The sequence below is a fragment of the Barbus barbus genome, assembly GCF_936440315.1.
Source record: "Barbus barbus genome assembly, chromosome: 16".
In the NCBI taxonomy this organism is placed as follows: domain Eukaryota; kingdom Metazoa; phylum Chordata; class Actinopteri; order Cypriniformes; family Cyprinidae; genus Barbus; species Barbus barbus.
In genome coordinates this window covers 26,473,542-26,499,225 of record NC_136744.1, presented here as the reverse complement: position 1 = coordinate 26,499,225, position 25,684 = coordinate 26,473,542, and the positions used below count along the sequence as shown (strand labels likewise).

Below are 25,684 nucleotides of genomic sequence, written 5' to 3'. Positions count from 1 at the left end.
TAAAGAATAAATGTCTTGTTCTGCTGTCAAATATACACAAGAGGGCAGCAGCAGCCCATCACCAGAAAAAGACATTAATTAGCTTAGATGCCATATTGAATTTAACTAAAATTGCATTGCAAAAAATTCTTAACTGAGTGTGCCTGTCACGTCTTGTCACAGGTAACTTATACTTGAAGTGTCAGTGTTATCACAGCTAGTGATTCATCACATTTTAAAAATGTATTTACCTTATGTGTGTTTTCAGGTTCTACGTTGGATGTGGAAATTTTCAGGATAGTGCTCATACCAGGTTATTTTATGATCTGCTGGTTTATATTCCAGATATTCAAGAAGCGGGAAGCTTTATTCTTGAGACACTCATCAGGTGGGTCAGAATAGCAGTGACATTTTCCATTTAATTTATTAAATAAATACATTCGTAGACAAAGATAAATAAACAAAAATCTGCATAGGAAACATTAAAAACCTTTCATTATCCACACCTTTACACCTAAAGAAAAAAATCATATTTTGCATTTATTTATTAAATGCATAATAATTAATATGTATATCTGGAAATAAGACACAAAGATGAAGTTCTGTGTAATTTCAGTCACTGTGCCATTGCTGTATGTAAGTTGTTGCTAGGTGGTTAAAAATTGTACTCTTCATCTTTAATGTATAAATATGGAAAAGCGTGAAAGTTCAAGAAATTTGTGGTAATATATGGCAAGTGTTCTTGTTTTTGTAAGCTTCAGTTTCTGGTCTATTGTGTACAGGATACAAGACGGCAGCAGCAGTCCATCATGAGAACACAGAGATTTCTCTGCAGCCCTGTGAGAAGGAAGAATGAAACCTGCCATCTGTCGCAAAGAGGATGTTTCTGCATCATAAACAAAAATTAAATGTCATTTTTCACACACAAAAAAATCCAACAGATGAATATTTATACAAAATGTTAATATCTAGTAGTACTGTACTAAAGATAATTTTCTAATGTACTTCTAGCAGAGTACTTAAATTAAAAACTAAGCAAATTAGCACAGACAAAAAATGGTCAGTCGTGGACTGAAGATGTTTATTTGGTGTACATTGAAAATTGAAAATTAGCAAACAAAACCCGATGACCTAGAACAAAGTTTAATATGAGTCCAGGCAATCTGGCTGCTCTAATTTCAGTTTTCTAAAAAAAGGGAAATCTTGCTCTGCAGACGTAAACACATTACTAACAAATGAAGACCTGAAACATCATTCTGTAGTGTAGGAAAAACAATTCCAAGTGTTTCAAATATGTTAAGAAAAAGAAAACCCACTACATATTGTAAATACTTGGGCAGTAAAAAGTAGATACACAGCATTTTGTGTTAAAATAAGAATATCTGACAAAATATATTTTGTTTACAAAACTTTGATACGTGAGACTACACTTAAAGCATCTGTTAAATGGTGTTTATATATTATCATACATGTCTATATTGCACGAGAGTCGTCGGAAAGCTTGGTCCTCCCCTTGGCACAGACAGAGAGGTTGTAAGTAAATCTAGTCTGTCTCGACAGGGAGTAGAAGCAAAAGATTGAATAGAAATCATACAAGCATCTTGGAGTACATGTAAGACTGAATAACACATAATACTTGGTTTTGATCTCTCTCTCCTCCATTATGTTCTGTCCATCCCTCTCTGTCTCCAGCACGGTGTCATTTCACTGGTCCCTTGATTCATACAACAATTTGGCAGCCTAGAGACAAACAGGGAATAGAAAACATAATATTATATAATATTGAGGAATCCTCTCTTAGTTATGACTAGGGCTGTGCAATACCAGGGACGGAATAATGTATGGAAGAAATTGTGCTGATTAATATTATAACTGCTGTGATACCATTTTAATAAGGTTTCACTGCTGATTGAAATATGTTATTAAAAAATAAGTCCGACAAACAGTTTTGGAGATTTTCGTCCTATTTAAACAGAATATACATAAGGCTGACATGCCTTAAGGCAATGTTTTGTGTTTTTTTTTGGCATCCGGCCAAAAAAAAAAAAATTTCACCACTAGATGACGGGCCAGAACATAGTCAAAGGATATTTTAAAATATTAATGAATGAAGATTGCAACCAGAATTGCCTGTGACTGACTGTTACAGTGTATTTTGTAACTGGTAGTGAGCTGTTACTCTGTAAAATCCTGCGACAGTCATTAACAAAAATCCGATCAGAGTATGTGAGCGGAGTGGAGCATCAATTTCCCCTCCGCGCTCCGAGCATTTATTAATAATCACTCCGCTCCCGCTCACTGATATCAGAAACTGAATAAAAATGTTTAAAAAAAGGTTATTGCGACTTTTTATCTCACAATTCTGACTTTATTTCACAGAATTGTAATTGCAATTGCAGGTTATAACGTCAGAATTGCGAGTTAAAGTCCAGTTTTGAGGGGGGGGGGGACTCATATGTTCTCAGAATTGCGAGTTTATATCTCACAATTCTGAGAAAAAAGTCACAATTGCGAGTTTGTTTGAGTTCTGACTTTATTTCTCAGAATTGCGAGTTCATATCTCAGAATTGACTTTTTTCTGAGAAAAAAAAAAGTCAGCTGTCAGCTGAAAATATTCAGAAGGAACAAATAAATTCCTTGAGAACTATAACTTTCCGCTCATGTCCACTGCAGTCATCATAGCCTTCACATTCTTTCTGATTTGAGTGATCCTTTTCTATCTAGCTAGCTAAATATGTTTAACATGTGAATTCTTGCTAAATATGCAGACACATTACAGGCTGTTGGCATGAATTGTACTCGAGATGGAGCGGTGATGGAGTGCTCTTGGAGCGAGTGAAAACCACGACGATCCGACTTTTAAAAAACTCTGCTCCTCGTTGCAGAATCACACCGCTCCACTCACATACTCTTGTTGTGAGTAGGCTAACTGTTGCTGTCATGACAGATCTATTTCAGAACCAGCCGCTATCAAAATAATCTGGCTGCGGGTGCGGGCCAGATATTATTGCTGGCGGGCCAGTTTTGGCCGCCTGTTGCCAACCACTGATTTAGGATATATTCATAATGATTTTGATAGGAATATAAAATTAAAATTAGGAATATTACAGTTACTGCAAGTATATCAAAGGCATCTCTGATGGAAAAAAATGTTTTATATATATATACACTGTATATATTTAGAAATGTATATGCATATGTATATGTAAAGAACCTTTTGTTCTTTAATATTTTGAATTGTTTTTAGCTTTATTTTTTTCTTTTTCATTTAAATGTTAAGTTTTTAAATTTTGTTGTATGCATTTGTCATTTTTATTTCATTTCTTTATTTTTAAAATGTGTATAGGTAGTATTTATAACGTTTTAGCTTTTAGTTCTGGATCTGTTTTTAATTGATTGCTTCTGTTGTCCTCATTTGTAAGTCGCTTTGGATAAAAGCGTCTACTAAATGACTAAATAATAATATTATTATATACACATACACATATGTGTGTGTGTGTGTGTGTGTAATTTCTTTTTTTTACAGTGCACTCCTTCATTCACACCTACTTTATGCATGGCTGCAAGCCAAGCAGATGCAACGCGCTTGTCATCGGCAATGTCCATGTGGAGCTGCTGTAGGTTCAGAGATCCTGGTGGCTTGTATTGAAGCACCATGCCGCTGACTCGAAGAGAACCCCCTAAAAACAGGTCAAAGGTCAGTGGTGGGGTAGCACACAAAGATTTGGGTTTATCAGATGTGATTCACACAATGCGACAGTAGCATGGTGCTTAAGTGCAACTATAATATCTCCAGCAAACATAAATTATGGGTAAACCATGAATAGCATGATGTCTTGAACACAGGAAGTCTGAGGGACCATCATAATAAACATGCACATGCAGCCGTTCATGAGACTGCCTTGCTTTGACACTGTTACTTACAGCCGTGTCACAGGAAATGAGTGCATGCGAGGTTACTTACATCATATGAAGGGAGCAACAAGGAAAACAAACTAAAATGGTACATATTTTAGACAAGGAAGAAGAAAATAAAAGAGAGAGATAGAGGGAAGCTGACCTTCAGATATTTGACTGTCCAGCAAGCTCGTGTACGAGCATATATCTTTCTCTTAATGCAGAAGAGAACCAGGAAATTAAAGAGAAGAAGAGAACGTTAAAAGAAAAGAAATATAGTGTATTCAAGTGTATGTATGCATCCTAAGAAGCTTATATAAGGAGTTTTTGAAGTCAGGTAACACGTAATTACAAAATATCTAAATAAACGGCATTTGTGTGTGAATTTAAGGTGAACTGACTTCATACATCTCTTAAAAATCACCTAGAAATTTCACTGCCAAAAACAAAAAAGACTCAATGTGAAGTTCAAGTTCAGAGAAAGGTTTGATATTTTATATCTAATACAGTGACATTCAGACATTCTTAAGTGTCCAAAAAACTACTGGGGCCACTGTATAATGTGTATATGTGAGTTGTATAGAATTAATTCAGTACTCCAGTGCAAAGTTAATAGCCATCAGCATTCAGTTAAAGAAGAAATCAATGCAGCAATAGTATATTCAAGTGAGTATCTGAAGATTCATGTGTCATATGTAAAGCTTTCAAAGAATCTCTCTCTATCATATTATCAGTATCAGATCAGGTCATGTTGTCCATCTAACATATTGTATAACAAAATAAATCTCAGCTCATAATCATATTCCTTTCCATCTACATGTAAGAATTCATATTTAAGAACGAACCCCAAGACCAGATTCATCCCCAAGACCAGATTCATGCTGAAACCTCACTTTCTTCTGAAACAGAATGGAGGCAGTAAAAGTCTTTATTGATTAGTATTACAGGAAGTTCTGAGCATCTGGAATCCACCCGGTAAAGATGCCCATGATAAGTAATTTATGACAATCTGATAGGAAGACTTAACGATGCTCTATAACAGTGGGCAGTGTGATTCCCAGACAGACGCAGCACTCGCTAATTCCAACAACAACCAGCTAGATTATTGAGGACAACTAATAAATCTACCTGGATTTATTTATTTAAATTTAAAAGTTTCCACAAAAATATTAAGCAGCACAGCTGTTTTCAATATTTATACTAATCACAAATGTTTCTTGAGCAGCAAATCAGCATATTAGAATGATCTCAGTTTAAAATCATTCAAAATTCAGCTTTGCATCACAGGAATAAATTACATTTTAAAATACATTCAAATAGAAAACATTTGCATTTTAAATCACACAAATGCAGCTTTAGCTACCATGATGATTCCTTCAAATGTCTTTTAAAAATTGTACTGACCCCAAACTTTTGAATAGTATTTTAGGTCGCTTTGGATAAAAGCGTTGATCAGATGCATAAAAGTAATGTAATGAAACTTTTCAGAGAGGTTTTTAGCATCATGTGTAGTCAGTGCTAACAAATGTGCTAAACTCACTAAAATGTTTTTGCTCCTGTTTTTTTGTCATTACATTTGGCTAGTGTCAAAAGACACACAAAAAAAACAATGTTTGTATTGCTGTGAAAAGTTTGTCCACACAGAGCCTCACCTCCTGGGGTTGAGCCCTCAGTCAACACCTGCATACTGGAAATGCGAGAGAGCTCCACCTCAAAGTGACTCTCACCATCTAGGAAGAGATATCTGATAGAAAAAAAGAGAGAGAGATTCAAGACAGGATAGATCACATTTAAAGAGGTACATTTATGGGTTCTTACATGCATACCTGTGATTATTGGACAAACGGCAGACCATAGTCTCTGATTTCTCTGAGGAATCCACACTGACCAGGAAAGTTCCTCCTACAATGCAAGGTTATAAAAGGCTGTAAGCTTCTGTGTGGAAAGAGCTCATGAATGTTTACAGCACCAAATTAGAAGTGCACCATTCACTTCAGACACACTGCATTAATAAACATCAATGTTTGCAGATGAAATAGGCATGCATAAAATTAAAATAGGGCAAATGAGCATGCAAAATTAATATTTGATATGGGAAGAGTCTGTTAAATATTTAAAAAAAATTGAAAATCTATAAATAGTACCAATATATCATGCATTCCTAGCTGTGTTTTACCTGATTCCATCAGAACAACCTTTGCCAAACACACACTCATGCAAACACAGAGACTAAATTTTGTCAATTTTGTTTCCAGCTGCATTTTAATTGAGTCTCAGGTAAAGGATTACTCATTAAGTCACGTGTATACAAAATTAAGCTACTGGATGAGTTACGTAACATTCATACTGGAAGCTCTCCATGGCCTTTACTTAGCAACATCATAAACTTCAATGAGTCTGCGATTGGAAAAGTGGATACAAGTGTGTCAGTGGTTTCAAGTTAAAAGCATTCGAGTGTGTGTTTGTTCAACCCACCGGCAGTGAGCACTTTAAGCTGTTTGTCATAAAACTCCACCTCTTTCTGTGAGATGAGGCTGCACTCCGCACACTGCCTCACCGGATCCACAAAACACATCCTGGGAAGAGCCACTTTCTGACTGCAGCATTTATCACAGAAACACCGACCGCAGCGCCGACAGTGATGCTGGCATACGCAGAAGAAACTCTTAGTGCTTTAAATCCATCACAATTCAATCAAACACACAACAGCTACGAAATAATAAAGCATTAAACATAGCATGAGCAAATTAAAGAGACAGTTCACCCAAAATGAAAATTCTATAATTTACTCAAAACAAAAAAATTAGGCAACACTTTATTTTACGGTTACACTTATTAGTTGCTTATTAGCATGCATATTATTAGAATATTAGCCATGTATTAGTGCTAATTGAGTTTATTCTACATCCCTAATCCTACCAACACTTAAACTTAACAACTACCTTACTAACTATTAATAAACAGCAAATTAAAAATGTATTGAGGGAAAAGTTGTAGTTAATAGTTAATAACAAGTGTTACCTATTCTAAAGTGTTACCAAAAATTACTATGGAAGTCAATGCTACAGTCAACTGTTCAGTTACCGACATTCTTCAAAATATCTTCTTTTGCACTTAATGGAAGAAAAATATCAGTTTTGGAACAACACGAAGGTGAGTATATGATGAGAGAATTGTTATTTCTTGCTGAACTATCCCTTTATCAAACATTAATAAGTGATATTACCAAAATCACAATAACAGTATGATAAATTTTAGCCTATATCATGTCTACTAATACTCTAAAGATTGGTAGTTGACATGTAGTTGCAAAGTTACTTAGTATAATGTCTAAAGTGTTATCTTTGAACAAAGGGGATTTAACTATTTGATGTATGTGAACTAATATATATATATATATATATATATATATATATATATATATATATATATATAGTAATTTTTTGGTAACACTTTAGAATAGGTAACACTTGTTAACTATTAACTACGACTTTTCCCTCAATAAATTCTTAATTTGCTGCTTATTAATAGTTAGTAAAGTAGTTGTTAAGTTTAGGTAGGATTAGGGATGTAGAATAAGGTCATATATATATATATATAACAATAATAATTATATATATAAACAAAGAATAATTGATTGACTTCTACTTCCAGTAGAAGTCAACCAATTACATTTTTCAGGAGTTATTGTAGGGATGTGACAAAACTGCATGAACAGTGACAAAATATGGCAAATGCCAAAATGAGGGACACCCACATACAGGCACATATATGTTGTTGTTGTTTTTTTCAACTCAAATTGTCAAAAGCCATTTTTCCATCAATTGATCCCATTTGTAAACAGATTTTCAAAAGTTACACACAAAGACCATCAATAAAACTAGGACATCCAGATGTAGGAAAGGCCACTTATGAGCAACAATACAGCCACTTGTCAACTTCAAATTGAACGGGGACTTGTCACTTGAAATTACTCCTGACACATGATGGGTCCATGCGCTTACCTTCCTGGTGATGAAGTCAAACTTAATGTCACACTGCATACATCTGGGGCACTAAGAGAGGATAAGAATGAAAAATAACCTAAATTCTTTAAACGCCCTTAATAGCACAAATATAAGAAAAATCAAACACATTCATAACTCTATATGTTGCACAAGTCAATAACATTTCATAAGAAAATTGCTTTGTAATTGATTAACATGCTTGCATAGTATAGTACAGCTTTGTGCTCCTCCCACGAAGATCAAAATCAAATCGTTTTGACTTATTTCACATTTTAAAGTAGAGCTATGTGGGTCAAGGTACTGCACCAGAAACATTCAAATGCACACTGCATTACTACAAGGCAAAAAAAATGCAGTGTGGGAAATTGTTTTCTAAACTCATGTAAAGTTATTTCAGATCTTCTGTCTAGACCAGGGATCCTCAAATCTGCAGAGATTAACTCTAACACCTGAGCTGCTAATCAGAGTCTTCAAGATCATTAGAAAATCACAGGTAACGTTAGGTGAGTTTGATCAGGGTTGGAGCTGAACTGAAAGATTTGAGGAGCCCTGATCTAGACCAAGTAAAGCATGGTAAAACGTATTATGTATCACATAAATGAGTGCAACAGTGCCTGTCTACCTTAAGAGGCCTTGGTTCTGTATTTAGGAATTTCTTAAAACGTTTGTAAATCATTACAAACTTAGTAAAAAATTATAATAATAATGAGAAAATCGGACCGTGTCTGGTAGCCATAGACTTAAATAGTATCTGTCTATCAGCAACTGCTTGTTTGGTTACTAATATTCTTCAATTTTTTTTTTTGTTTTTTGTGTTCAACAGGAGAAAGAAACTCATACAGGTTTGGAACGACATGAGGGAAAAAATGACAAAATATTAAAAGTGTACTATTATTTATGCATTTGTGAGTGAGCGCTTTCTGCATACCTCCGAATATTATTATTAAGTGGGCGTTACCTAATATTTGACAATCGCTTTTGCGCCATACAGAAGCATTGCACAAAGTTTGTTTCATGACAAACGTCCCAAATATCAACCATTTACCCCTATGAAGAGTTCACATTGTGGTTGCACAGATGCTCGCTCATATACTCTAAAAACCACAGCGATGCATTCATTTACATGCATCTGAGATCAAATCTGTTCAAAAGATTCAAGTCTTGTCATCTTTTTTGTTTATAACACCATAAGAGAAACTTACTAAATATTTTCCACTGGCTCTTGAGCAAACAACGCCCAAAGATAGAGACAGACCAACCACAGCATCATCATAGCCATAATCTGTGTTCAATATTCATTACCTCTTTGTCCGGAACCCACTGCGGCTCATCCAGAGAGAACGGACTGGTGAAAGCGCCGTTCTCCGGAACCATGCGGAGTCCGCTCGGGCTCCGGACCAGCTTTTTGCCGTCAGGCACCGCGGACATGTTTGTGTTTATGAGTGCGCAGCTGCTGCTGTGGAGAAGAACAGCACAGACATCAGCAGCACCACCAGTCACACAGACACACCTTCAGCATAAGAGTCCTTCATCTCACTAGAATAATAATAATACCTTAAATATTAGCATCTAAACACAATATACAGTTTTTCCTTAATCCTAACTATGTTTTGTATTGTCCATCTAAAGAGGCCTGAAAAAAGTATTTAGTAGCCTATATTATAAAAAAAAAATCCTGAATGCCAAAATACATCAGATTAAAGCCAAGTGAAACATTAAAATAAGCCAATACTTCAAATAAATGTTTTATTTTAAATACGCCTTTAAAAAACGAGGGACACACATAGAAGTATAAGAGTCCTCGATTTTAAAATAAAAGTCCTCTTGATTATTTTATTATTATTATTAGTATTATTAACGACGACGACAAAATGCACACAGTTTAAAAAGATGTGATCTGTGCAATGCCCCGGCTTTCATTACAGGTGCTGTCCATTTTTATTAACACGTTTTTTTTTAATTTTTGAAAAATTCTCAACGCTTTTAAAATGTCCAATAAAAGGAAATATCGTACTTGTAATTGAATATCGATTTATTTATTTTATTATATTTTTTTTAAATATTTCAATTTGTCGGGGGGGTCTGATGTGCTTTATCAGAAGTGATCTCGGTGTTTGTCCGAGCGCAATGAAAGTGCCACCGTGGCCTTAAGAAGACAAACCCATATTATTATTTCAGTGTAGCGGTTCGTGTTTGTCTTGACCTGCATAGCAGTGTGTGTTCAGATGTAAATACACACTAGCGCGCTGTCGGTATAACATACATGTATTCAAGTGTGTTTTAGTGTTAAGTGTTCAATCTGGATCACCGCAGAGGGAAGAGAGAGGAGATCTCCAGAGCAAAACTCCTCCTGTCCAAAAACAACATGTTCTCCAAATTCACCTCCATCCTGCAGCACGCCGTCGAGGCGGTAAGAGCTTTTAAAACTACATCTGACCGTATTTAAAGACTGTTTGACTAGGAAAATGAGAAGGTGAGAGTCGGTTAGTTCCGATATGCTGAAGGCCTGTTAGCCAACATATGAGCTAACAGCTTATGTAATAAATAACATGACAGACAAAACCTCTGAAACTGTTTTAACTGTCTCCTCACCTGTGTTTAAGGGTGTGTGTGTCCGCTCGATTGTCGTTTATTGAGTTTTAATGATTGATCGGGACATATTAAGCCTTTGTTTGCTGTGTATTTTTGCAGCTGTGCTAATCTTCCGCAATTCTTGGCTGTTTTTGGCTAAAGGTCTTCCTGTACGCGAAGCTTTTGGGGTTTAATCAATTTAAAGTGATATTTTATAAGACATTTTGGTTATATTATATAATGTGAAATGTACATTAACTAATCAGCGTTAGCCAGTTAGCATGCTAGCAGCTCATTTGCAGGATGTAAACAAAGCAGCAGTTACTATGACACGCGTACAAATGTATGACTATCTTTACATTACTTTACATCTAAATGCACATATTCACACACATTTATGTACATATTCCCCGGAAAAATAAAAACAGTGTATTTTGTTAATGCATATACACAGTGTCCCAAAAAGCGTTTCATACACACAGTTGTATAAATGTCATAACATTAGATGATAAAATGTCAACACAGTTTGCATTTATTTGAAAGATAGATCGCTTAAGTACTTTTTTTAATGAAAAATATTTCTCAAAAAGACGTTTGTTAGGTTCTAAACAACAGATACATTGTTAAAAATGAAGATAAAACGTATTGTGACACATTTGTTGGTTGAAATGTTAGTGAATCATGTTCATAATTTATTGTGTGCCATCATTTTGTGAAATTGCGGCAAAATTACTTAATGCAGCTGTTAAATTCAGCAAAACAGTTAAAAGTAGCTGGCAAAAAGTTCTGTAAATGTTTCAAGTTTACTTTATTTATATAGCACATTTAAAACAGCCACGAGACTGACCAAAGTGCTTCACAAAAGATACAGCATCATAAAGTAATTAAAACAAGCAATCGGATTAAAACAAAGAACCCGAATAAAACACTACCAGAAAAATTATAATAAGCAGGAATATAAACCTAATAAGCCATGGAAAGCAGATGGGTTTTTAAAAGAGACTTAAAAATGGTCAAACTCGGGGCCATTCGAATTTCCACTGGCAGGTCAGGACCAATTACCGAGAAGGCACGGTCACCTCTACGTTTAAGTCTGGAATGTGGAATTAAAAGAAGATTCTGGTCACCAGATCTTTAGCTTCTTGAGGGGATATACTGATGCAACAGTATATCCCCTCAAGTCTTGAGGCAGCATTTTGGATCAACTGAAGACGGGCAATTTGGGCTTTAGAAATGCCACAGTATAACGAATTACAATAATCAAGACGTGACGTGATAAAAGCATGCACCGCCATCTCCAAAGTCTTATCAGTAAGGAAATTTTTGCAAGTATGACGAAAACTGGACCCAATTCCTGTAGAAATGTGTTTGTCGAATTTTAATGAGTCATCCAAGATAACGCCCAGATTCCGTACCTGCGGGGACCTAAAAGCCGATAGGGATCCCAAGTCCAAATTAAATGCTTTCATATGTTCTGAAGGGCCAAAAACAATTACTTCAGTTTTCTCCTTATTTAAGGATAAAACATTTTGAGATAACCAGGATTTAACCTCATCTAAACAGGATGAAAGAGCAGTCATGGCCAGTGGATCACTTGTTCTAAAAGGTAAATAGATTTGAGTATCATCGGCATAAAAGTGAAACGACACCCCATGCTTTCTAAAGATAGATCCCAGAGGTAGCATATATAATGAAAATAGAGAGGGGGTCAAAATCGAGCCTTGCGGAAGGCCACAGGGGAGAGAAGCAGAAGATAAAAATTCTCCTAACCTAACCACAAATTTCCAGTCAGATAAAAATGACTGGAACCACTTTAGAACTGTGCCAGAGAGACCCACCCAAGATTTCAGTCTATTAATTAATACAGAATGGTTAATGGTGTCGAAAGCAGCTGATAGATCTAAGAGAACGAGGACCACAGAGTCACCCGTATCAGTTGCTAAATAAATGTCGTTTAACACTCTCAGAAGGGCAGATTCAGTAATGTGGGCAGCCTTAAAACCAGATTGAAAGTGCTCAGAGTATTTACAGCAAGGAAAGATTGAAGTTGAAGAAACACAATCTTTTCCAAAACCTTGGAAATAAATGGTAAAACAGAGATGGGGCGATAATTTTTTTAAAACTGACAAATCGAGTGAAGGCTTCTTGAGGAGAGGTGTGACAGTTGCCACTTTCAGATAAGCAGGAACCACCCCAGTTAAAAGACACTTATTTAAACCGAGTCCAACCGAGTCAACTATAGGGTGGATAACATCATATGAAGAAAAGGAAGGTTTCAACTTGGCAATAGTTTCACTGAGTGACTGAAGGGAGACCGGTTCAAAGACATCCCAGGATACAGACAACTGTGGGGTGGCAGCTCAATATGGGGAGTATGAGTTACCAATCCTAGTTTAACTACTTTATCCTTAAAAAACCTCGAGAAGCTTTCAGAAAGAGCAACAGAGGCAACAGACATAGTATTGACTGGGGGATTAACAACAGAATTGATAACGGAAAACAAGACTTTAGGTCTAGACTGATTATGTAATATTAAATTTGAAAAATAGGTTGCCTTATCCGATTTGGCGGCTCTCTGATAAGTCAATAAACTGTCTTTGAACAACTGTAGTGAGATGTATAGATTGTCCTTCTTCCATTTATGCTCAGCCTTTCTACAAGCTTGCCTTAGCAAAAGTTATTATTTTGAGAAAAGCAACATTTGTTTGCAGGGGACACTTGATTTTTATTCATTTATTTATTATTTATAAATGAAATACAGTGACCTTCAGACGTAAACGTCCAGATCTTTCAGGGACCATTGCAGTATATTGTATCATACTAGACACATATATACTTTGTTGCTGTAAAATGCATATATCATATAGTAGGCATTTATATTTTTATGATTGTTTTGTTATTCAGCTTGCGCCGTCACTACCATTGCAAGAGGACTTTGTCTATCATTGGAAGGCCATCACACATTATTACATAGAAACCTCAGGTAAGAGATGCAGTGATAGTCAGTCTTGCTTATTGGGCTTTTTTCTTCTTTTTTTACACCAAAGAACCATATGTCATCATCATCTGTTCATGTTTTTGTAGATGACAAAGCCCCAGTGACAGACACCAACATTCCCTCCCATCTGGAGCAGATGCTGGATATTCTGACCCAGGAGGAGAGGGAGAGAGAGTCAGGAGAGACGGGACCCTGTATGGAGTATCTTCTCCATCACAAGATCCTGGAGACGCTCTACACACTGGGCAAAGCAGATGTGAGTGTTTTACTTAGAATTAGTGCTGGTTTCTATCAGTTGAAGACTTGTAAATATTAGGAATGTCATCTAATTACATTTTTGTTTAGAAGGCTCTGATCCAAAACCTTCTTATGCAGCAACTGAAATTAAACCTCAAATGATCAATTTGGGGCTCTCGCACACTCAACAATTTGTTTCAGTAGAGTTTTCCATGAGCGTAATCATGCCTAAATTTTAGAACAGCTTTGTGTCATTTACGTTTATGCAATACTTAAAATTGCAGCCTAAAATTCACTAGGTTTTGGAACAGAGCAAAGAGACTTTTCTAAATTGTGTGGCCAGTGAGACTTACTCATTTACTGTGAGTCATCATGTTTAGTAAGAGAGACTGTCAGTTGCTTTGACTCAATAGGAAAATAACTCCTGGCTGTGTAAAACAGAATGCAGAGCTGTTAAGAGGATTTATATTAAAAGAGAAAGTGAATCATTCTATATGTACAACTGCAATATTGTAGCTCATCATTTATTTTAGGAATCTAAATAGGAATCAATGCAGTTCTATGGTTGAGTTGACTGTTGATTAGCTAAATAACACCTGTATTTTTTTAACACATATTTTGATTCAGATTGTTATAAAATGGATAGTTCTAATTCTAAATGCTGATTTGGTGAGCTGTGTTCAAAGCTGTTGTTAAATTTTGGCAGATGCACACCTGTGACCGCACTATTAATTCTAGAATATATTATGTTGTTTGCTGGGCATTAACCATTCAGTGGCATAGAACATCCATCCATATCCATCCATCCATCCATGAAACAAAATTAGCGTAGCTGCTGTTCCATCTAAGCAAAAATGATTTCTTCAACCCAAGATAAAGAATAATAATTATGTACATTTGATCAGATATAACTGCAGTACAAGATTATAAGATGCATTATGTGAATGCTTGGCTAAAGAGATGTGTTTAATCTAGATTTAAACAGATAGAGTGTGTCTGAACCCCGAACGTTATCAGGAAGGCTATTCCAGAGTTTGGGAGCCAAATGTGAAAAACCTCTACCTCCTTTAGAGGATGATTACAATGATTTCTGAAGGATCATGTGACACTGAAAATTGTCATGATGCTGAACATTTAGTTTTTCAATCACATTAATAAATTACATTTTAAAATATTTAAATAGAAAAAAAGTTAAATTGCAATAATATTTTACAATATTACTGTTTTATTGGATTTTTGTTTGACTAAATGCAGCTTTGGTGAGCAAGAGGCTTCTTTCAAGGACATTAAAAATCAAACGACTCCAAACTTTCGAATGGTGGTGTAAACTAAATGATTGTAAACTAAATGGTTTTCTTATTACCTGTGAATCGTTGATCGAAGTATCAGTAAAGCGAGAATTAAAGTTTTGTTTGTCTCCTGTGTGCTCCTCGTCAGTGCCCTCCTGGAATGAAACAGCAGGTTCTGAGTTTCTACACCAAGCTGTTGGGTCGAATTCGCCAACCACTCCTGCCTCACATCAATGTGCACAGACCTGTACAGGTGATCAGGATTAGTTTTAAACTCTTTGCACTTTAAATGTAAAAAATGTCTTGAATGTTTAAGCAACCATGATTGTGTTTCCTCAGAAACTGGTCCGCCTGTGTGGCGAGGTTCTGGCTGCTCCTACAGAGAATGAAGAGATCCAGTTTCTGTGTACTGTCTGTGCCAAACTAAAGCAGGACCCTTACCTCGTCAACTTCTTCCTTGAAGTGAGTGATTGAGAGAGATGGGATCTGCTTGTGTAGGCAGCATATAGGCACAGTGGCTAAATCTCCCATTGGCATGTCTTCATGTGTATCTCCAGAATAAGAACAAAAAGTTGGATGCTGCTAAAGGTGGTGGAGCTGATTTGGTGAAAGAGGATCCATCTTCTCCAGATACGGGACAGAACCAAAACCAAAATCCCAGTTTGGTCACATCTGCACTGAAAGAAGCAGCAGCCTGTCAAGCCACCAGCCCAGGGGAAGCTAGTCCATCCTCCGTCCACACTACACTGCCAAACAACGACAACTACAACCTAGTCAGCTCACTTCTTAACCTCACTAAGAGTCCAGTAAGTGTAGCTCTTAGTCTCTGACACAAGACAAGCTGTCCTAATGAATTTGATTCTATGAGTATTAACTGATCTGTCTCTTTCTCAGGATGGGCGTATTGTGGTGAAGGCATGCGAGGGTCTGATGCTGGTAGTCAGTTTGCCTGAGCCAGCTGCAGCCAAATGCCTCACAGAGAACACCGAACTCAGTCAACTTCTAACGGACCGGCTGGCACAGTTCTACCGGGCCCTTCCCCAGTCCATGGACCCTCTTGACATTGAAACTGTGGAGTCTGTAAACTGGGGGTACATGATTTTCTAAAAATAAATAGATTTTTTTATATAAATAGTTTTTAATATTAAAATTTTTTAATCTGTATTTTTGTATGTATTTATAAAAATAGTATAATATTATTATTATTATTAGGGATGCACGATATTATCGGACTGATATCGGAATCGGCTGATAATGGCTTTAAATGTAAATATCGGCATCGGCCCGATATAAAAAATTATGCTGATATGTCTTCCCGATAAGAAGAATGGGTTAACTCGCATGTGCTCAGGGTGTATAAGTTCTTGTTAAAAATATTTTGCTCAATTTCTGCACAGGAGAGACTTGGTGTTGTTTCCAAACAAAAGGAAATATATCGGCATATTGGATATTGGCAAAAATCCAGTATCGTGCATCCCTAATTATTATATATCTTTACTGTTTATTATTATATTTTTACCAAACAGACATTCTTGCCAGTTAGATTTAAAATGTTTAATGCAAGAAGTAAAATGCATATAACATTTCAACTAAATATAAAATGTAATGTTTTATGCATGTTTTCTACTTTTAAATAAAAAAACTAAACAATTAAAATAGCTGTACCACTGCTTAATGCATTTAGATCATTGTGATCATTATGATGATGATTTATTTTTATTGCCAGCAAAATCATCACAAAAATATTATGAATATTTACTATATTGCCTAAGATACATGGAACTGATGTGAATGTTTATTGAGAGTCTGTGTGTATTTGTAGGTTGGATGTGTATAATCTAAAAGAAGATGCTGCAGCTTTTGCAGGCAAACGTGCTCTTATTTCTTTCCTATCGTGGCTGGACTATTGTGATCAGCTCATCAAAGAGGCACAGAAGGTAAAGACAATTCAATCAAAAACGAGTAAACATCGAGTCATGCTCAAACTGTCTGTATACAAATTGCAAGAACATATAAAAGGATATTTTTGTCTAAATCAGATGATGAAAATTTACAGATTGAGGAGTTTTTGTAACATGTTTGTGTTTTGCTCCTCTGTAACGTTAAGACGGCTGCTACGGTTCTGGCCCGGGCCGTGAGAGAGCGTTTCTTTGTTGCCGTAATGGAGCCTCAGCTAATGCAAACGTAAGCTATCTCAGGTTTGTTTACTAGTCTCACATTCTTTTGCAATTACACCAGCAAACTGTCTCCTTTCTCACATACGTTTTTTCGTACTTTCTCATTTTTGACTCATTGCAGGTCAGAGGTTGGCATTCTGACTTCAACAGCCCTGTTAAACAGGATCATCAGACAGGTGACATCAAAAGCCCTGCTTCAGGAGACCATTTACTTCCTGTTGGGAGAGGACACAGGACCAGAGACACCTGCCGGCATTACCCAGCATCCCCTGAGACACAGACTCATAGAACATTGTGACCACTTGTCAGATGAGGTAGCCCTGGCTGCCATGACTGTGTTAATCAAATAATTTCACATGTATTTAAAAATCATAGAAACTATTAAAGTCTTAGAGTAGTTGGAAATACTAAATTTTATAGAATATAAATATTTGTGACTACAATTTTATAGATAAGTTTCTGTAAAATAAGTCACATTGTCATTGGATGATAACTCATTATAGATCTTCTGCTGCATTTTTTTTATGTTTTTATATTCATGTAGTTCTGTGTCTGGTTGTAGATAAGCATCATGACCCTGCGACTCTTTGAGCATCTGCTGCAGAAACCATGTCAGCACATTCTGCAGAACCTGGTGCTGCGCTGCTTGGAAGAACGCAACTACACAGAAAACAAACAGCCAGAGGAACGAGAGGAGCGCGAACACATGGAGAACGGCCAACCGCATGATGCCGTGTAAGAGCTGCTACCTCCACTGCTGCTAAACATCCAGCTCGTTCTGGTCGATGTGTCTGCATGAACACGCAAGATCAAAGTGCACCGCAATTTCTGAATGAATAAAACCTAATTGCATGCCAACCAAAGTGATACTTTTTAAATGTTTTTTGGTCGTGGGTGTTGTATAATGATACTGTTTGTGAAGGGATTTAGAGGTTTTGAGTAATTAAAGGTGAAGTGTAATTTTTATTTTTTTTGTGTAAAGACTTTTGAATCATAATATAAGTTATAATGTAAGCCATTTGTAGAGTGACTTTAGCACTGAGTCTCTGTGACACTGTAACAATGCTCTGTCTGTTTGAGCGTGCATTATAACATACCAACATTACCCCGACCAATGCACTGAATTTAAGACAGAATTAGCTCTTTGGCGATCAATGGTAAACAGGGAGAGTGTTTGGGAAGTGTCAAATTACACACTTTACCATTACCTTTAAATGAATGCATAATACAACAGCATTTCATGCTTTGAGAAATGAACGAGCAAGCAATAGTACATTCAGACTGATTCAGCTTTTGTTCTGAATCACAAACTGGAGAGGATTGCTGATAACAGCATTTAAAAGACACGGTTCAAGAAGTAGTTGCATTTGTTAGCAATAATAATCTGAATAAACAATTCTTCCAAATAAGTCTAATTTATCAAAAATGTGCCAGACATGAATCCATAGTCACTCATTAATATAAATGGGACTATGTTATGAAAACTATATTATGATGGCATTGCACTACACTTTATTCCTTTAATAATTTTGCTGTAGTGGTGCTTTATACTGTAGTATACTTGATTTTTGTTCTTTGGTCATCTCTTGTGTATCCTCAGAGATCAAAACCGCTTTATTTGTGAGATGTAGCATGCATGTAATCATCTAATTATATTGCTTTGTGTTGTTTCCCCAGAGATCTTGAAGAAGACCCGCTGTTCTCAGATCTTTCCCCTGATAGCAGACTCTCCAGCTCTGATTGGTTAAGCTGCTCTCCGCCACCAAGCACAGAACACACAAAGCATGATGGGAAGACGGAGGTTCACAAAATAGTTAACAGGTACCGCAGGACGCCCTTCCATGACACATCTGACCTGCTGTGATGTGTGATTTATAATTTTGTGACTAGATAAAAATTTCCCAGATAAAAATTTAGTGTGCTTTTCCTTTAGTTTCCTGTGTTTGGTGCCTGATGAGGCAAAATCATCCAATCAGGTTGAGGGCACAGGCTATGACACCTACTTGAGAGATGCACACAGACAGGTGAGAAATAAATCAAATAAGAAGAACAAAATAGTAAATATTCGATATATTCCACAGCTTTAGTTAACCAATTCTTTACGACTGTTAGCTCTCGTACAACGTGATAATTAGATAATTTTACAAATGTGACGCTGGACCACAAAACCAGTCATAAGGGTCATTTTTTTAAACTTGAGATTCATGCATCATCTGAAATAAATAAACTTTCCATTGATGTAAGGTTTGTTAGGATTGGACAATATTCGGCCGAGATCCAACTATTTGGAAATCTGGAATCCGAGGGTGCAAAAAATTCTAAATATTCCGAAAATCGCCTTTAAAGTTGTCCAAATTAACTCCTTAGCCATACATGTTACTAATCAAAAATTAAGTTTTGATATATTTATGGTAGGAAATTTACATAATATCCTAATGATTTTGGGCATAAAAGAAAAATCGATAATTTTGACCCATACAATGTATTTTTGGCAATTGCTGCAAATATACCCGTGCAACTTATGACTGGTTTTGTGGTCCAGGGTCATAAATTAAGTAAATATAAAATCAGCACTCTGGTGTTACTTATACAGAATTTCTATATAATATTTGTATTTTATTATTTGACGTTTTATATAAATCTTTGATTATTTTGAATATATTTTGTTCATTCATGGGATTAAGTTATTAATAAAATAATTGCCAAATGAAAGTGTGCTACAATTATTATAAGATTTATTATAATACATTAAAGACTAAAAAAAGGTTTGGTGGTGCTCTGTTTATTTGAGCATGCATTGCAACATACTAACATTGTCACAACCAATGGAGTGAATGTATCTGTTTGGCAACCAATGGCGCGATTATAAACTAATTATTATAATGTGACATAAATCGTTGTGAATTTGTTATTTCCTAATCACATCAGAAGTTTGCTGTGAATGTGTTTTGTTTGTTTGTTTTGTTTTTTGGGGGGATGCATATTCAAATACTCTTGATGTGACACTGCTGTTGCTAATATAGTATTATTGCTGCATTGTCTTTTTTGATATGTTCCTGTTTAAATGTGATTATCATCATATTTGATTGTATGTTGACAGTTTCGGGACTATTGTGGAGTTTGTCAGAGGTGGGACTGGCGTAGCAGTCCAAAGCCCTTTGAGAAGTGTAATCTGGACAGTCCTTTTTTCGAAGGACACTTCCTCAAAGTCCTGTTTGACAGAATGGGGCGAATCCTCGATCAGGTGTGTGAACCTAAGATGTTTACTGATTTGTGTGACAACATGACAAAAAGGCATCACAAAAGTTGTTAGTACTAGTGCACTACTGCACTATATCCCAAATCTATATATATGTAGCCTCAAAAGATATGGAATATAGTGCAAAATCATGTACTACTTCTATCATACTTGTATGGTGTTATTTTCGTTTTAGTGCATTTTATTTTTGTTTAAGCAATCCTAAAGTCAGTTTTGGATGCCCTGCTGATGTCTCTCTTGGTCTCTCTGTCTCCATCCAGCCGTATGATGTTAATCTGCAGGTGACGTCTGTGTTGTCTAAGCTGTCTCTGCTGCCTCATGCTCATCTTCACGAGTACCTGCTGGATCCATACATTAACCTGGCGCCGGGCTGCAGGTCTCTCTTCTCAGTCATCGTCAGGGTACGTCTGCTGTCCTCCACACTGAATCACTACTGTAAACACTATTAGTGCCAATCAAAATGATCCTAGCTCTGCAGTTTTCAAAGAGCCCTTTTTAATGTACTTCATATAGACTGTATGTTAATCATACAGCACTACAGTCATGGACAAAAATTTCGGCACCCTTGCAATTCTGTCAAAAAAATGCAACACTTCTCTCAGAAAATAGTTCCAATTGCAAATGTGTTGGTATTCACGTGCTTATTGTTTTTGTTTGCACTGCAACAACACAAAAAAACTGAGAAGAAAAGTATTTTTCACACAGAACTCAAAAATGGACTGGACAAAATTATTGGCACATCGTCAAAATTGTAAGAAATAAATGCTTTTCAAGCATGTGATGCTCCTGTAATTTGTATTTAGACACACCTGTGGCAAGTAACAGGTGTGGGCAATATAGTAATCACACTTGCAACCAGTTCAAATGGAGAAAAGTTGACTCAACCTTTGTGTTGTGTGTCACACTGAGCATGGAGAAAAGAAAGAAGTGTAAAGAGTTGTCTGAGGATTTGAGAGAAAAAATTGTGGAAAAACATGGACAATCACAAGGCTACAAGTCCATCTCCAGAGATCTTAATGTTCCTGTGTCCACTGTGCGCAATATCACCAAGAGGTTTACAGTCCATGGCGCTGTAGCTAACCTCCCTGGACGTGGACGGAAGAGCAAAATTAATGAAAAATTACAACGAAGGTTTGTTCGAATGGTGGATAAAGAACCCTGATTAACTTCCAAACAAATCCAAGCTGATCTGCAGACACAGGGTACAACAGTGTCAGCTCGCACTATCCGTCGACATCTGAATAAAAAGGGACGCTATGGTAGGAGACCCAGGAGGACACCACTGCTGACACAAAGGCATAAAACTGGAGTTTGCCAAAACTTATGTGACAAAACCACAATCCTTCTGGGAGAACGTACTGTGGACAGATGAGACAAAAGTAGAGCTTTTTGGTAAAGGACATCATGGCACTGTTTACAGAAAAAGAAATGAGGCCTTCAAAGAAAAGATCACAGTCCCTACAGTCAAACATGGTGGAGGTTCAAAGATGTTTTGGGGTTGCTTTGCTGCTTCAGGCACTGGATGCCTTGACTGTGTGAACGGTATCATGAAATCTGATGATTACCAAAGAATTTTGGGGCGCAACGTAGTGGCCAGTGTCAGAAAGCTGCGTCTTCACCAGAGGTTATGGGTCTTCCAGCAGGACAATGACTCAAAACACACTTCACAAAGCACTCAGAAATGTTACAAACAAAGCGTTGGAGAGTTCTGAAATGGCCAGCAATGAGTCCAGATCTGAATCCCATAGAACACCTGTGGAGATCCTTCAAATCTAAATGACCTGGAGCAGTTTGCAAAAGAAGAGTGGTCCAAAATTCCAGTAGAGACGTGTAAGAAACTCATTCATGGTTACAGGAAGCAATTGATTTAAGGGGGTGCTACAAAATATTAAGTTACGGGTGCCAATAATTTTGTCCAGTGCATTTTTTGGGTTCTATGTGGAATTGTATCAGATTTGACTTTTCTTCTTTGTTTTTTTGTGGTGTTCCACTGCAAACAAAACAAATAAACGTGAGTACCAAAACATTTGCAACTGCAAAAATTTTATGAGAGAAGGGTTGCATTTTCTGACAGAATTGCAAGGGTGCTGATATTTTTGGCTATGGCTGTATATAATTACTCGTATCCTTTGATTATGATGACCATATTAGATTGTTATGGCATGGTTCTGACTCTGACAGGATTCATTTAGATTTAGATTTAGAATTTTTTTTCTTTAGAAACTGTTTAACGTATTATTTATATGGATGCTTTGATCAGGTGGTTGGCGATCTGATGTTGAGAACTCACCGCATTCCTGATTTCACCCCTAAACTCCTTTTGGTGAGGAAGAGACTTCTGGGACTAGAGCCAGAGGGGATGAGGTAAGGCTTAGATGCACAAAAAATGCAATTTTCAATTTTGTATGCATAAAACAGTGTTAATGTTTCTTAATCTTAAAGCAGTGTGACTATATTGTGATTCAATATATGAACATTTTATGTATTGTGCAGCCTCAAAATAGATTACTTCTTTGAGTATCTGTTTTTCTGTGATAAAGAGGTTCATCTTTGTCTTACAGCGTTGATCATGTGACGTTGCTCGAGGGGGTGATTGTTCTGGAGGAGTTCTGCAAAGAGCTTGCAGCTATCGCGTTTGTGAAGGTCCATGCGTCTGCCTCCACTTCCCCCTGATCCTCTCACCACTGTGCACAGGACACAAACAGATGAATAAACAGACGAAAGGGGGCGGATGACACCGGAACGACAAACCCTACTGTACTCATCCCTCAGCGCAGACTGCTGCCTGCGGCAGGACTCGCATTCAAGGATGTTTCATTTGCGTTATCTCTGGGATGTTTCCATAACTCTGACTGAGCTTGCTGTTCTAAAGGCACTGGAGAGGAGAATTTCGTAATGAGAATTGTGACTCTCGTGGAACTGCCCATCTGGAGAGGATTTTGTAGCATTGACATGTAAAGAAACAAGTATAAAGCTTCATAACTTAATGCCAAAAAATTAGGTTCAAATGTACAAAAGGAAATAGACTTAAATTCATAAAAAAAAAAAACATACAATTTGTGAAAAGAAAAAAGCTGAATGTGCTAAATTAAATATTTAATTATTAATTATTTTGTCATTTGCAGTATCAAAGATACTGTCATCTGTTCTTCTGACAAAAATAGTGCTGATACAAATATCAGATGCAACACAGAAGTTAATTTGTAATGAAAAACTACAATAACTCAGGATTGAAAGTCTATCTGTTTTTAAATAATTGGAGAACCAGAAAACGAGCAACATTTTAGTCAATCCTCTCTCTTTTTTTTTCTTTTTTTTTTTTTTCTGGTAGCATTTGCCGACCCTTTTTTTAAGTGAACAGAAAGCAATGTGGTCTGGATTGATTTGAGATTGGCCACATTTGCACTCAAACCGGTTTCCACTGGTGCATCCCCAGAGTGCTTCATCCTTCATGTTCCTGACTGTGTTCCTAAATCATTTTAGCTGTTAAACTTGACGTTATGTGTGTGCCTTGGTCTCAGCTAGACAGTAGCTGTGTCCTTCATCCTGTATCTTCACGTATTTATTATAGATTTAAAAAAAATAATTTTAAAGGAATAGTTCACCTAACATAACAATGATAATGTATTTGTCCTTACGTTGTTGAAACTCAAGAGTTTCTATGACACAAAAAGTACCCTAAAAATGGTTCATTTAATTTGTGCACTTTATGCCAAGTTGTCTAAAGAAATTAATATGTGTGTGAACTAATAAGGGAAATTTCATAAGTCAAGATTTTCAGCGAATTAGTTATATGTCAGTCTTTTTCTCACACAGAGCTATTGTACAATTAGGAAGACTTGGAATATAGTGCATGAGTAATATGAATTATGATACTTTTATTGTGCTTTTTTTTTTATATATATAAAAGCTTGGTAGCAAAAAATCACTGAGTCGATGGAAATGTAAGAAGGAAAATGGTTCGGAACAACATTAGGGTGAGTAAATTATGACAAATTGTTAATTTTTAGGTGAACAATTCCTTTTAAAGCTCAGAAATGATCAGCTGGTTTGGAGTTTAGCTGCTTCCTTACAAGGGATCTTCAACATTGTATGTTTGCATTATGTGGCAGTGTGGTATTATACCAGCAATAGTGTTATTCATCAGGCTGCTCTCTTCATCTCCTCCTGCTCTTTGTAAAGGACATGCTGTGCTAAATGCACACCGTGTACATTTGGCAAAGAAGGGGCACAGCTTGAAATAGGGTTGGGTTTTTATTTTATTTTTGGACGGCTGGCTTCCAGGGCCTTCTCACAACGCCTTGGCATCTTGGCTTTATTTAACAATCTTTACAGGGTTTAGAATTATGTATCGCAATTATTACTTTGCATTTTTTCCATCCATAATATATGTGTATATTTAAAGCAGCAATGTGTGAAGATTTGCATTTATTTTCAAAAATTGCACATTAGTGTCTGTTTATGCATTTTACATGTCTGTCGTTTTTATTATATTTTCTTTAAAACCAAAGGATGTATCCTCATAGGAGCAACATGACTGCTTCAGAGAGAAAGAAAAATAATGCATCTTTTCCTTTTTTAATTCTTGATCATGCACATTTTATACCGAGTTCAGAACTGTGTATATACAAATGTACAGTTATAACAGTAGTGATGTCTGGTGTGAAATGCATGCGAGGTCATATCTGTTAATATGCAGCAGAGAAAAGCAGATTTCTTCTCTATCTGACCTTCTATTGTTTTGTTTTTTTGTCTTTTTCGCCTATTTATGGGGATATTTGTGATGCCTTATTTTAAATGCAGTAATTGGTTATAGCCTATAACCTCTGCAATCTTGCTTTTGAGTTATACATCTATTTTTTAAGTTGTAAAGCAATGTATTCCATTGGTTAAAATGATTCTGAGCTTTCTGCTGTAAACTTATTTTAGTTTTCTCTGAATATGTATTTCATCTGCTTCGACCCAATCACTGTTCTGCTTGACCGATTTATTCCCGTCACTTGTACAGATGTAGCTCACTCGTTTGTCAGACGTGTCCGGAGGGATCTTCTGTTGAATTTGAACGCCACTGCCATGGTGTCACAATGTGACACTTTTTAGAAAAACAAAGTTAACCAGTTACCATTTTAGGGATGAAATGTCATGTGATCGCAGTTGCTTGATTCTGTTGGGCCTGTAAACCTCTGTAAAAAGGTTTTCTGTGTCATGTGGCTTACTTTAATTCGTTTCACTCCGTCCCAATTAAAACATTTGCTTTCTTCAAATTTGTT

The 25,684-nt window shown here is 36.4% G+C and overlaps 2 protein-coding genes across 5 annotated transcripts; one reads left to right on the top strand and one right to left on the bottom strand.

Moving 5' to 3' along the window:
• Positions 1 to 329: 329 nt before the first annotated feature.
• Positions 330 to 10,314, bottom strand: LOC306882480 (zinc finger FYVE domain-containing protein 21-like). 4 transcript variants are annotated; one of them, XR_013785246.1, is made up of 10 exons: positions 10,192 to 10,314; positions 9,186 to 9,339; positions 7,881 to 7,931; positions 6,352 to 6,520; positions 5,703 to 5,778; positions 5,529 to 5,620; positions 4,040 to 4,090; positions 3,529 to 3,659; positions 1,616 to 1,719; positions 330 to 865 (listed from the first exon to the last, which is right to left on the bottom strand). XR_013785246.1 is itself a non-coding variant. In XM_079437129.1 (9 exons), the coding sequence occupies exons 1-9, from the start codon at positions 10,269 to 10,271 to the stop codon at positions 1,684 to 1,686; spliced, it is 840 nt and encodes a 279-aa protein (XP_079293255.1). In that variant the 5' UTR covers positions 10,272 to 10,314; the 3' UTR covers positions 1,035 to 1,683. The 4 variants fall into 4 exon arrangements, 2 of the variants coding, with proteins under 2 accessions (XP_079293255.1, XP_079293256.1); XR_013785247.1 differs by lacking the exon at positions 4,040 to 4,090; XM_079437129.1 differs by lacking the exon at positions 330 to 865 and having other exon boundaries at positions 1,035 to 1,719.
• Positions 9,984 to 25,684, top strand: LOC306882479 (FHF complex subunit HOOK interacting protein 2A-like). The gene is made up of 17 exons (XM_079437128.1): positions 9,984 to 10,293; positions 13,359 to 13,437; positions 13,539 to 13,708; positions 15,127 to 15,231; positions 15,318 to 15,440; positions 15,536 to 15,784; positions 15,873 to 16,069; positions 16,801 to 16,915; positions 17,086 to 17,162; positions 17,277 to 17,469; positions 17,718 to 17,890; positions 18,833 to 18,976; positions 19,089 to 19,179; positions 20,256 to 20,399; positions 20,675 to 20,815; positions 22,675 to 22,778; positions 22,976 to 25,684. The coding sequence occupies exons 1-17, from the start codon at positions 10,249 to 10,251 to the stop codon at positions 23,085 to 23,087; spliced, it is 2,262 nt and encodes a 753-aa protein (XP_079293254.1). The 5' UTR covers positions 9,984 to 10,248; the 3' UTR covers positions 23,088 to 25,684.

Excerpts from the sequence above, each read along its gene's own strand:
- LOC306882479 (XM_079437128.1), top strand. The coding sequence starts at position 10,249 with ATGTTCTCCAAATTCACCTCCATCCTGCAGCACGCCGTCGAGGCG. Across the intron at positions 16,916-17,085 it reads TCATCAAAGAGGCACAGAAG|ACGGCTGCTACGGTTCTGGC; the intron begins GTAAAGACAATT and ends TGTAACGTTAAG. Across the intron at positions 17,891-18,832 it reads GGCCAACCGCATGATGCCGT|AGATCTTGAAGAAGACCCGC; the intron begins GTAAGAGCTGCT and ends TTGTTTCCCCAG.
- LOC306882480 (XM_079437129.1), bottom strand. The coding sequence starts at position 10,271 with ATGGAGGTGAATTTGGAGAACATGTTGTTTTTGGACAGGAGGAGTTTT. Across the intron at positions 3,660-4,039 it reads GGACAGTCAAATATCTGAAG|GGGGTTCTCTTCGAGTCAGC; the intron begins GTCAGCTTCCCT and ends ACCTGTTTTTAG. Across the intron at positions 1,720-3,528 it reads GGCTTGCAGCCATGCATAAA|GCTGCCAAATTGTTGTATGA; the intron begins GTAGGTGTGAAT and ends GTTTGTCTCTAG.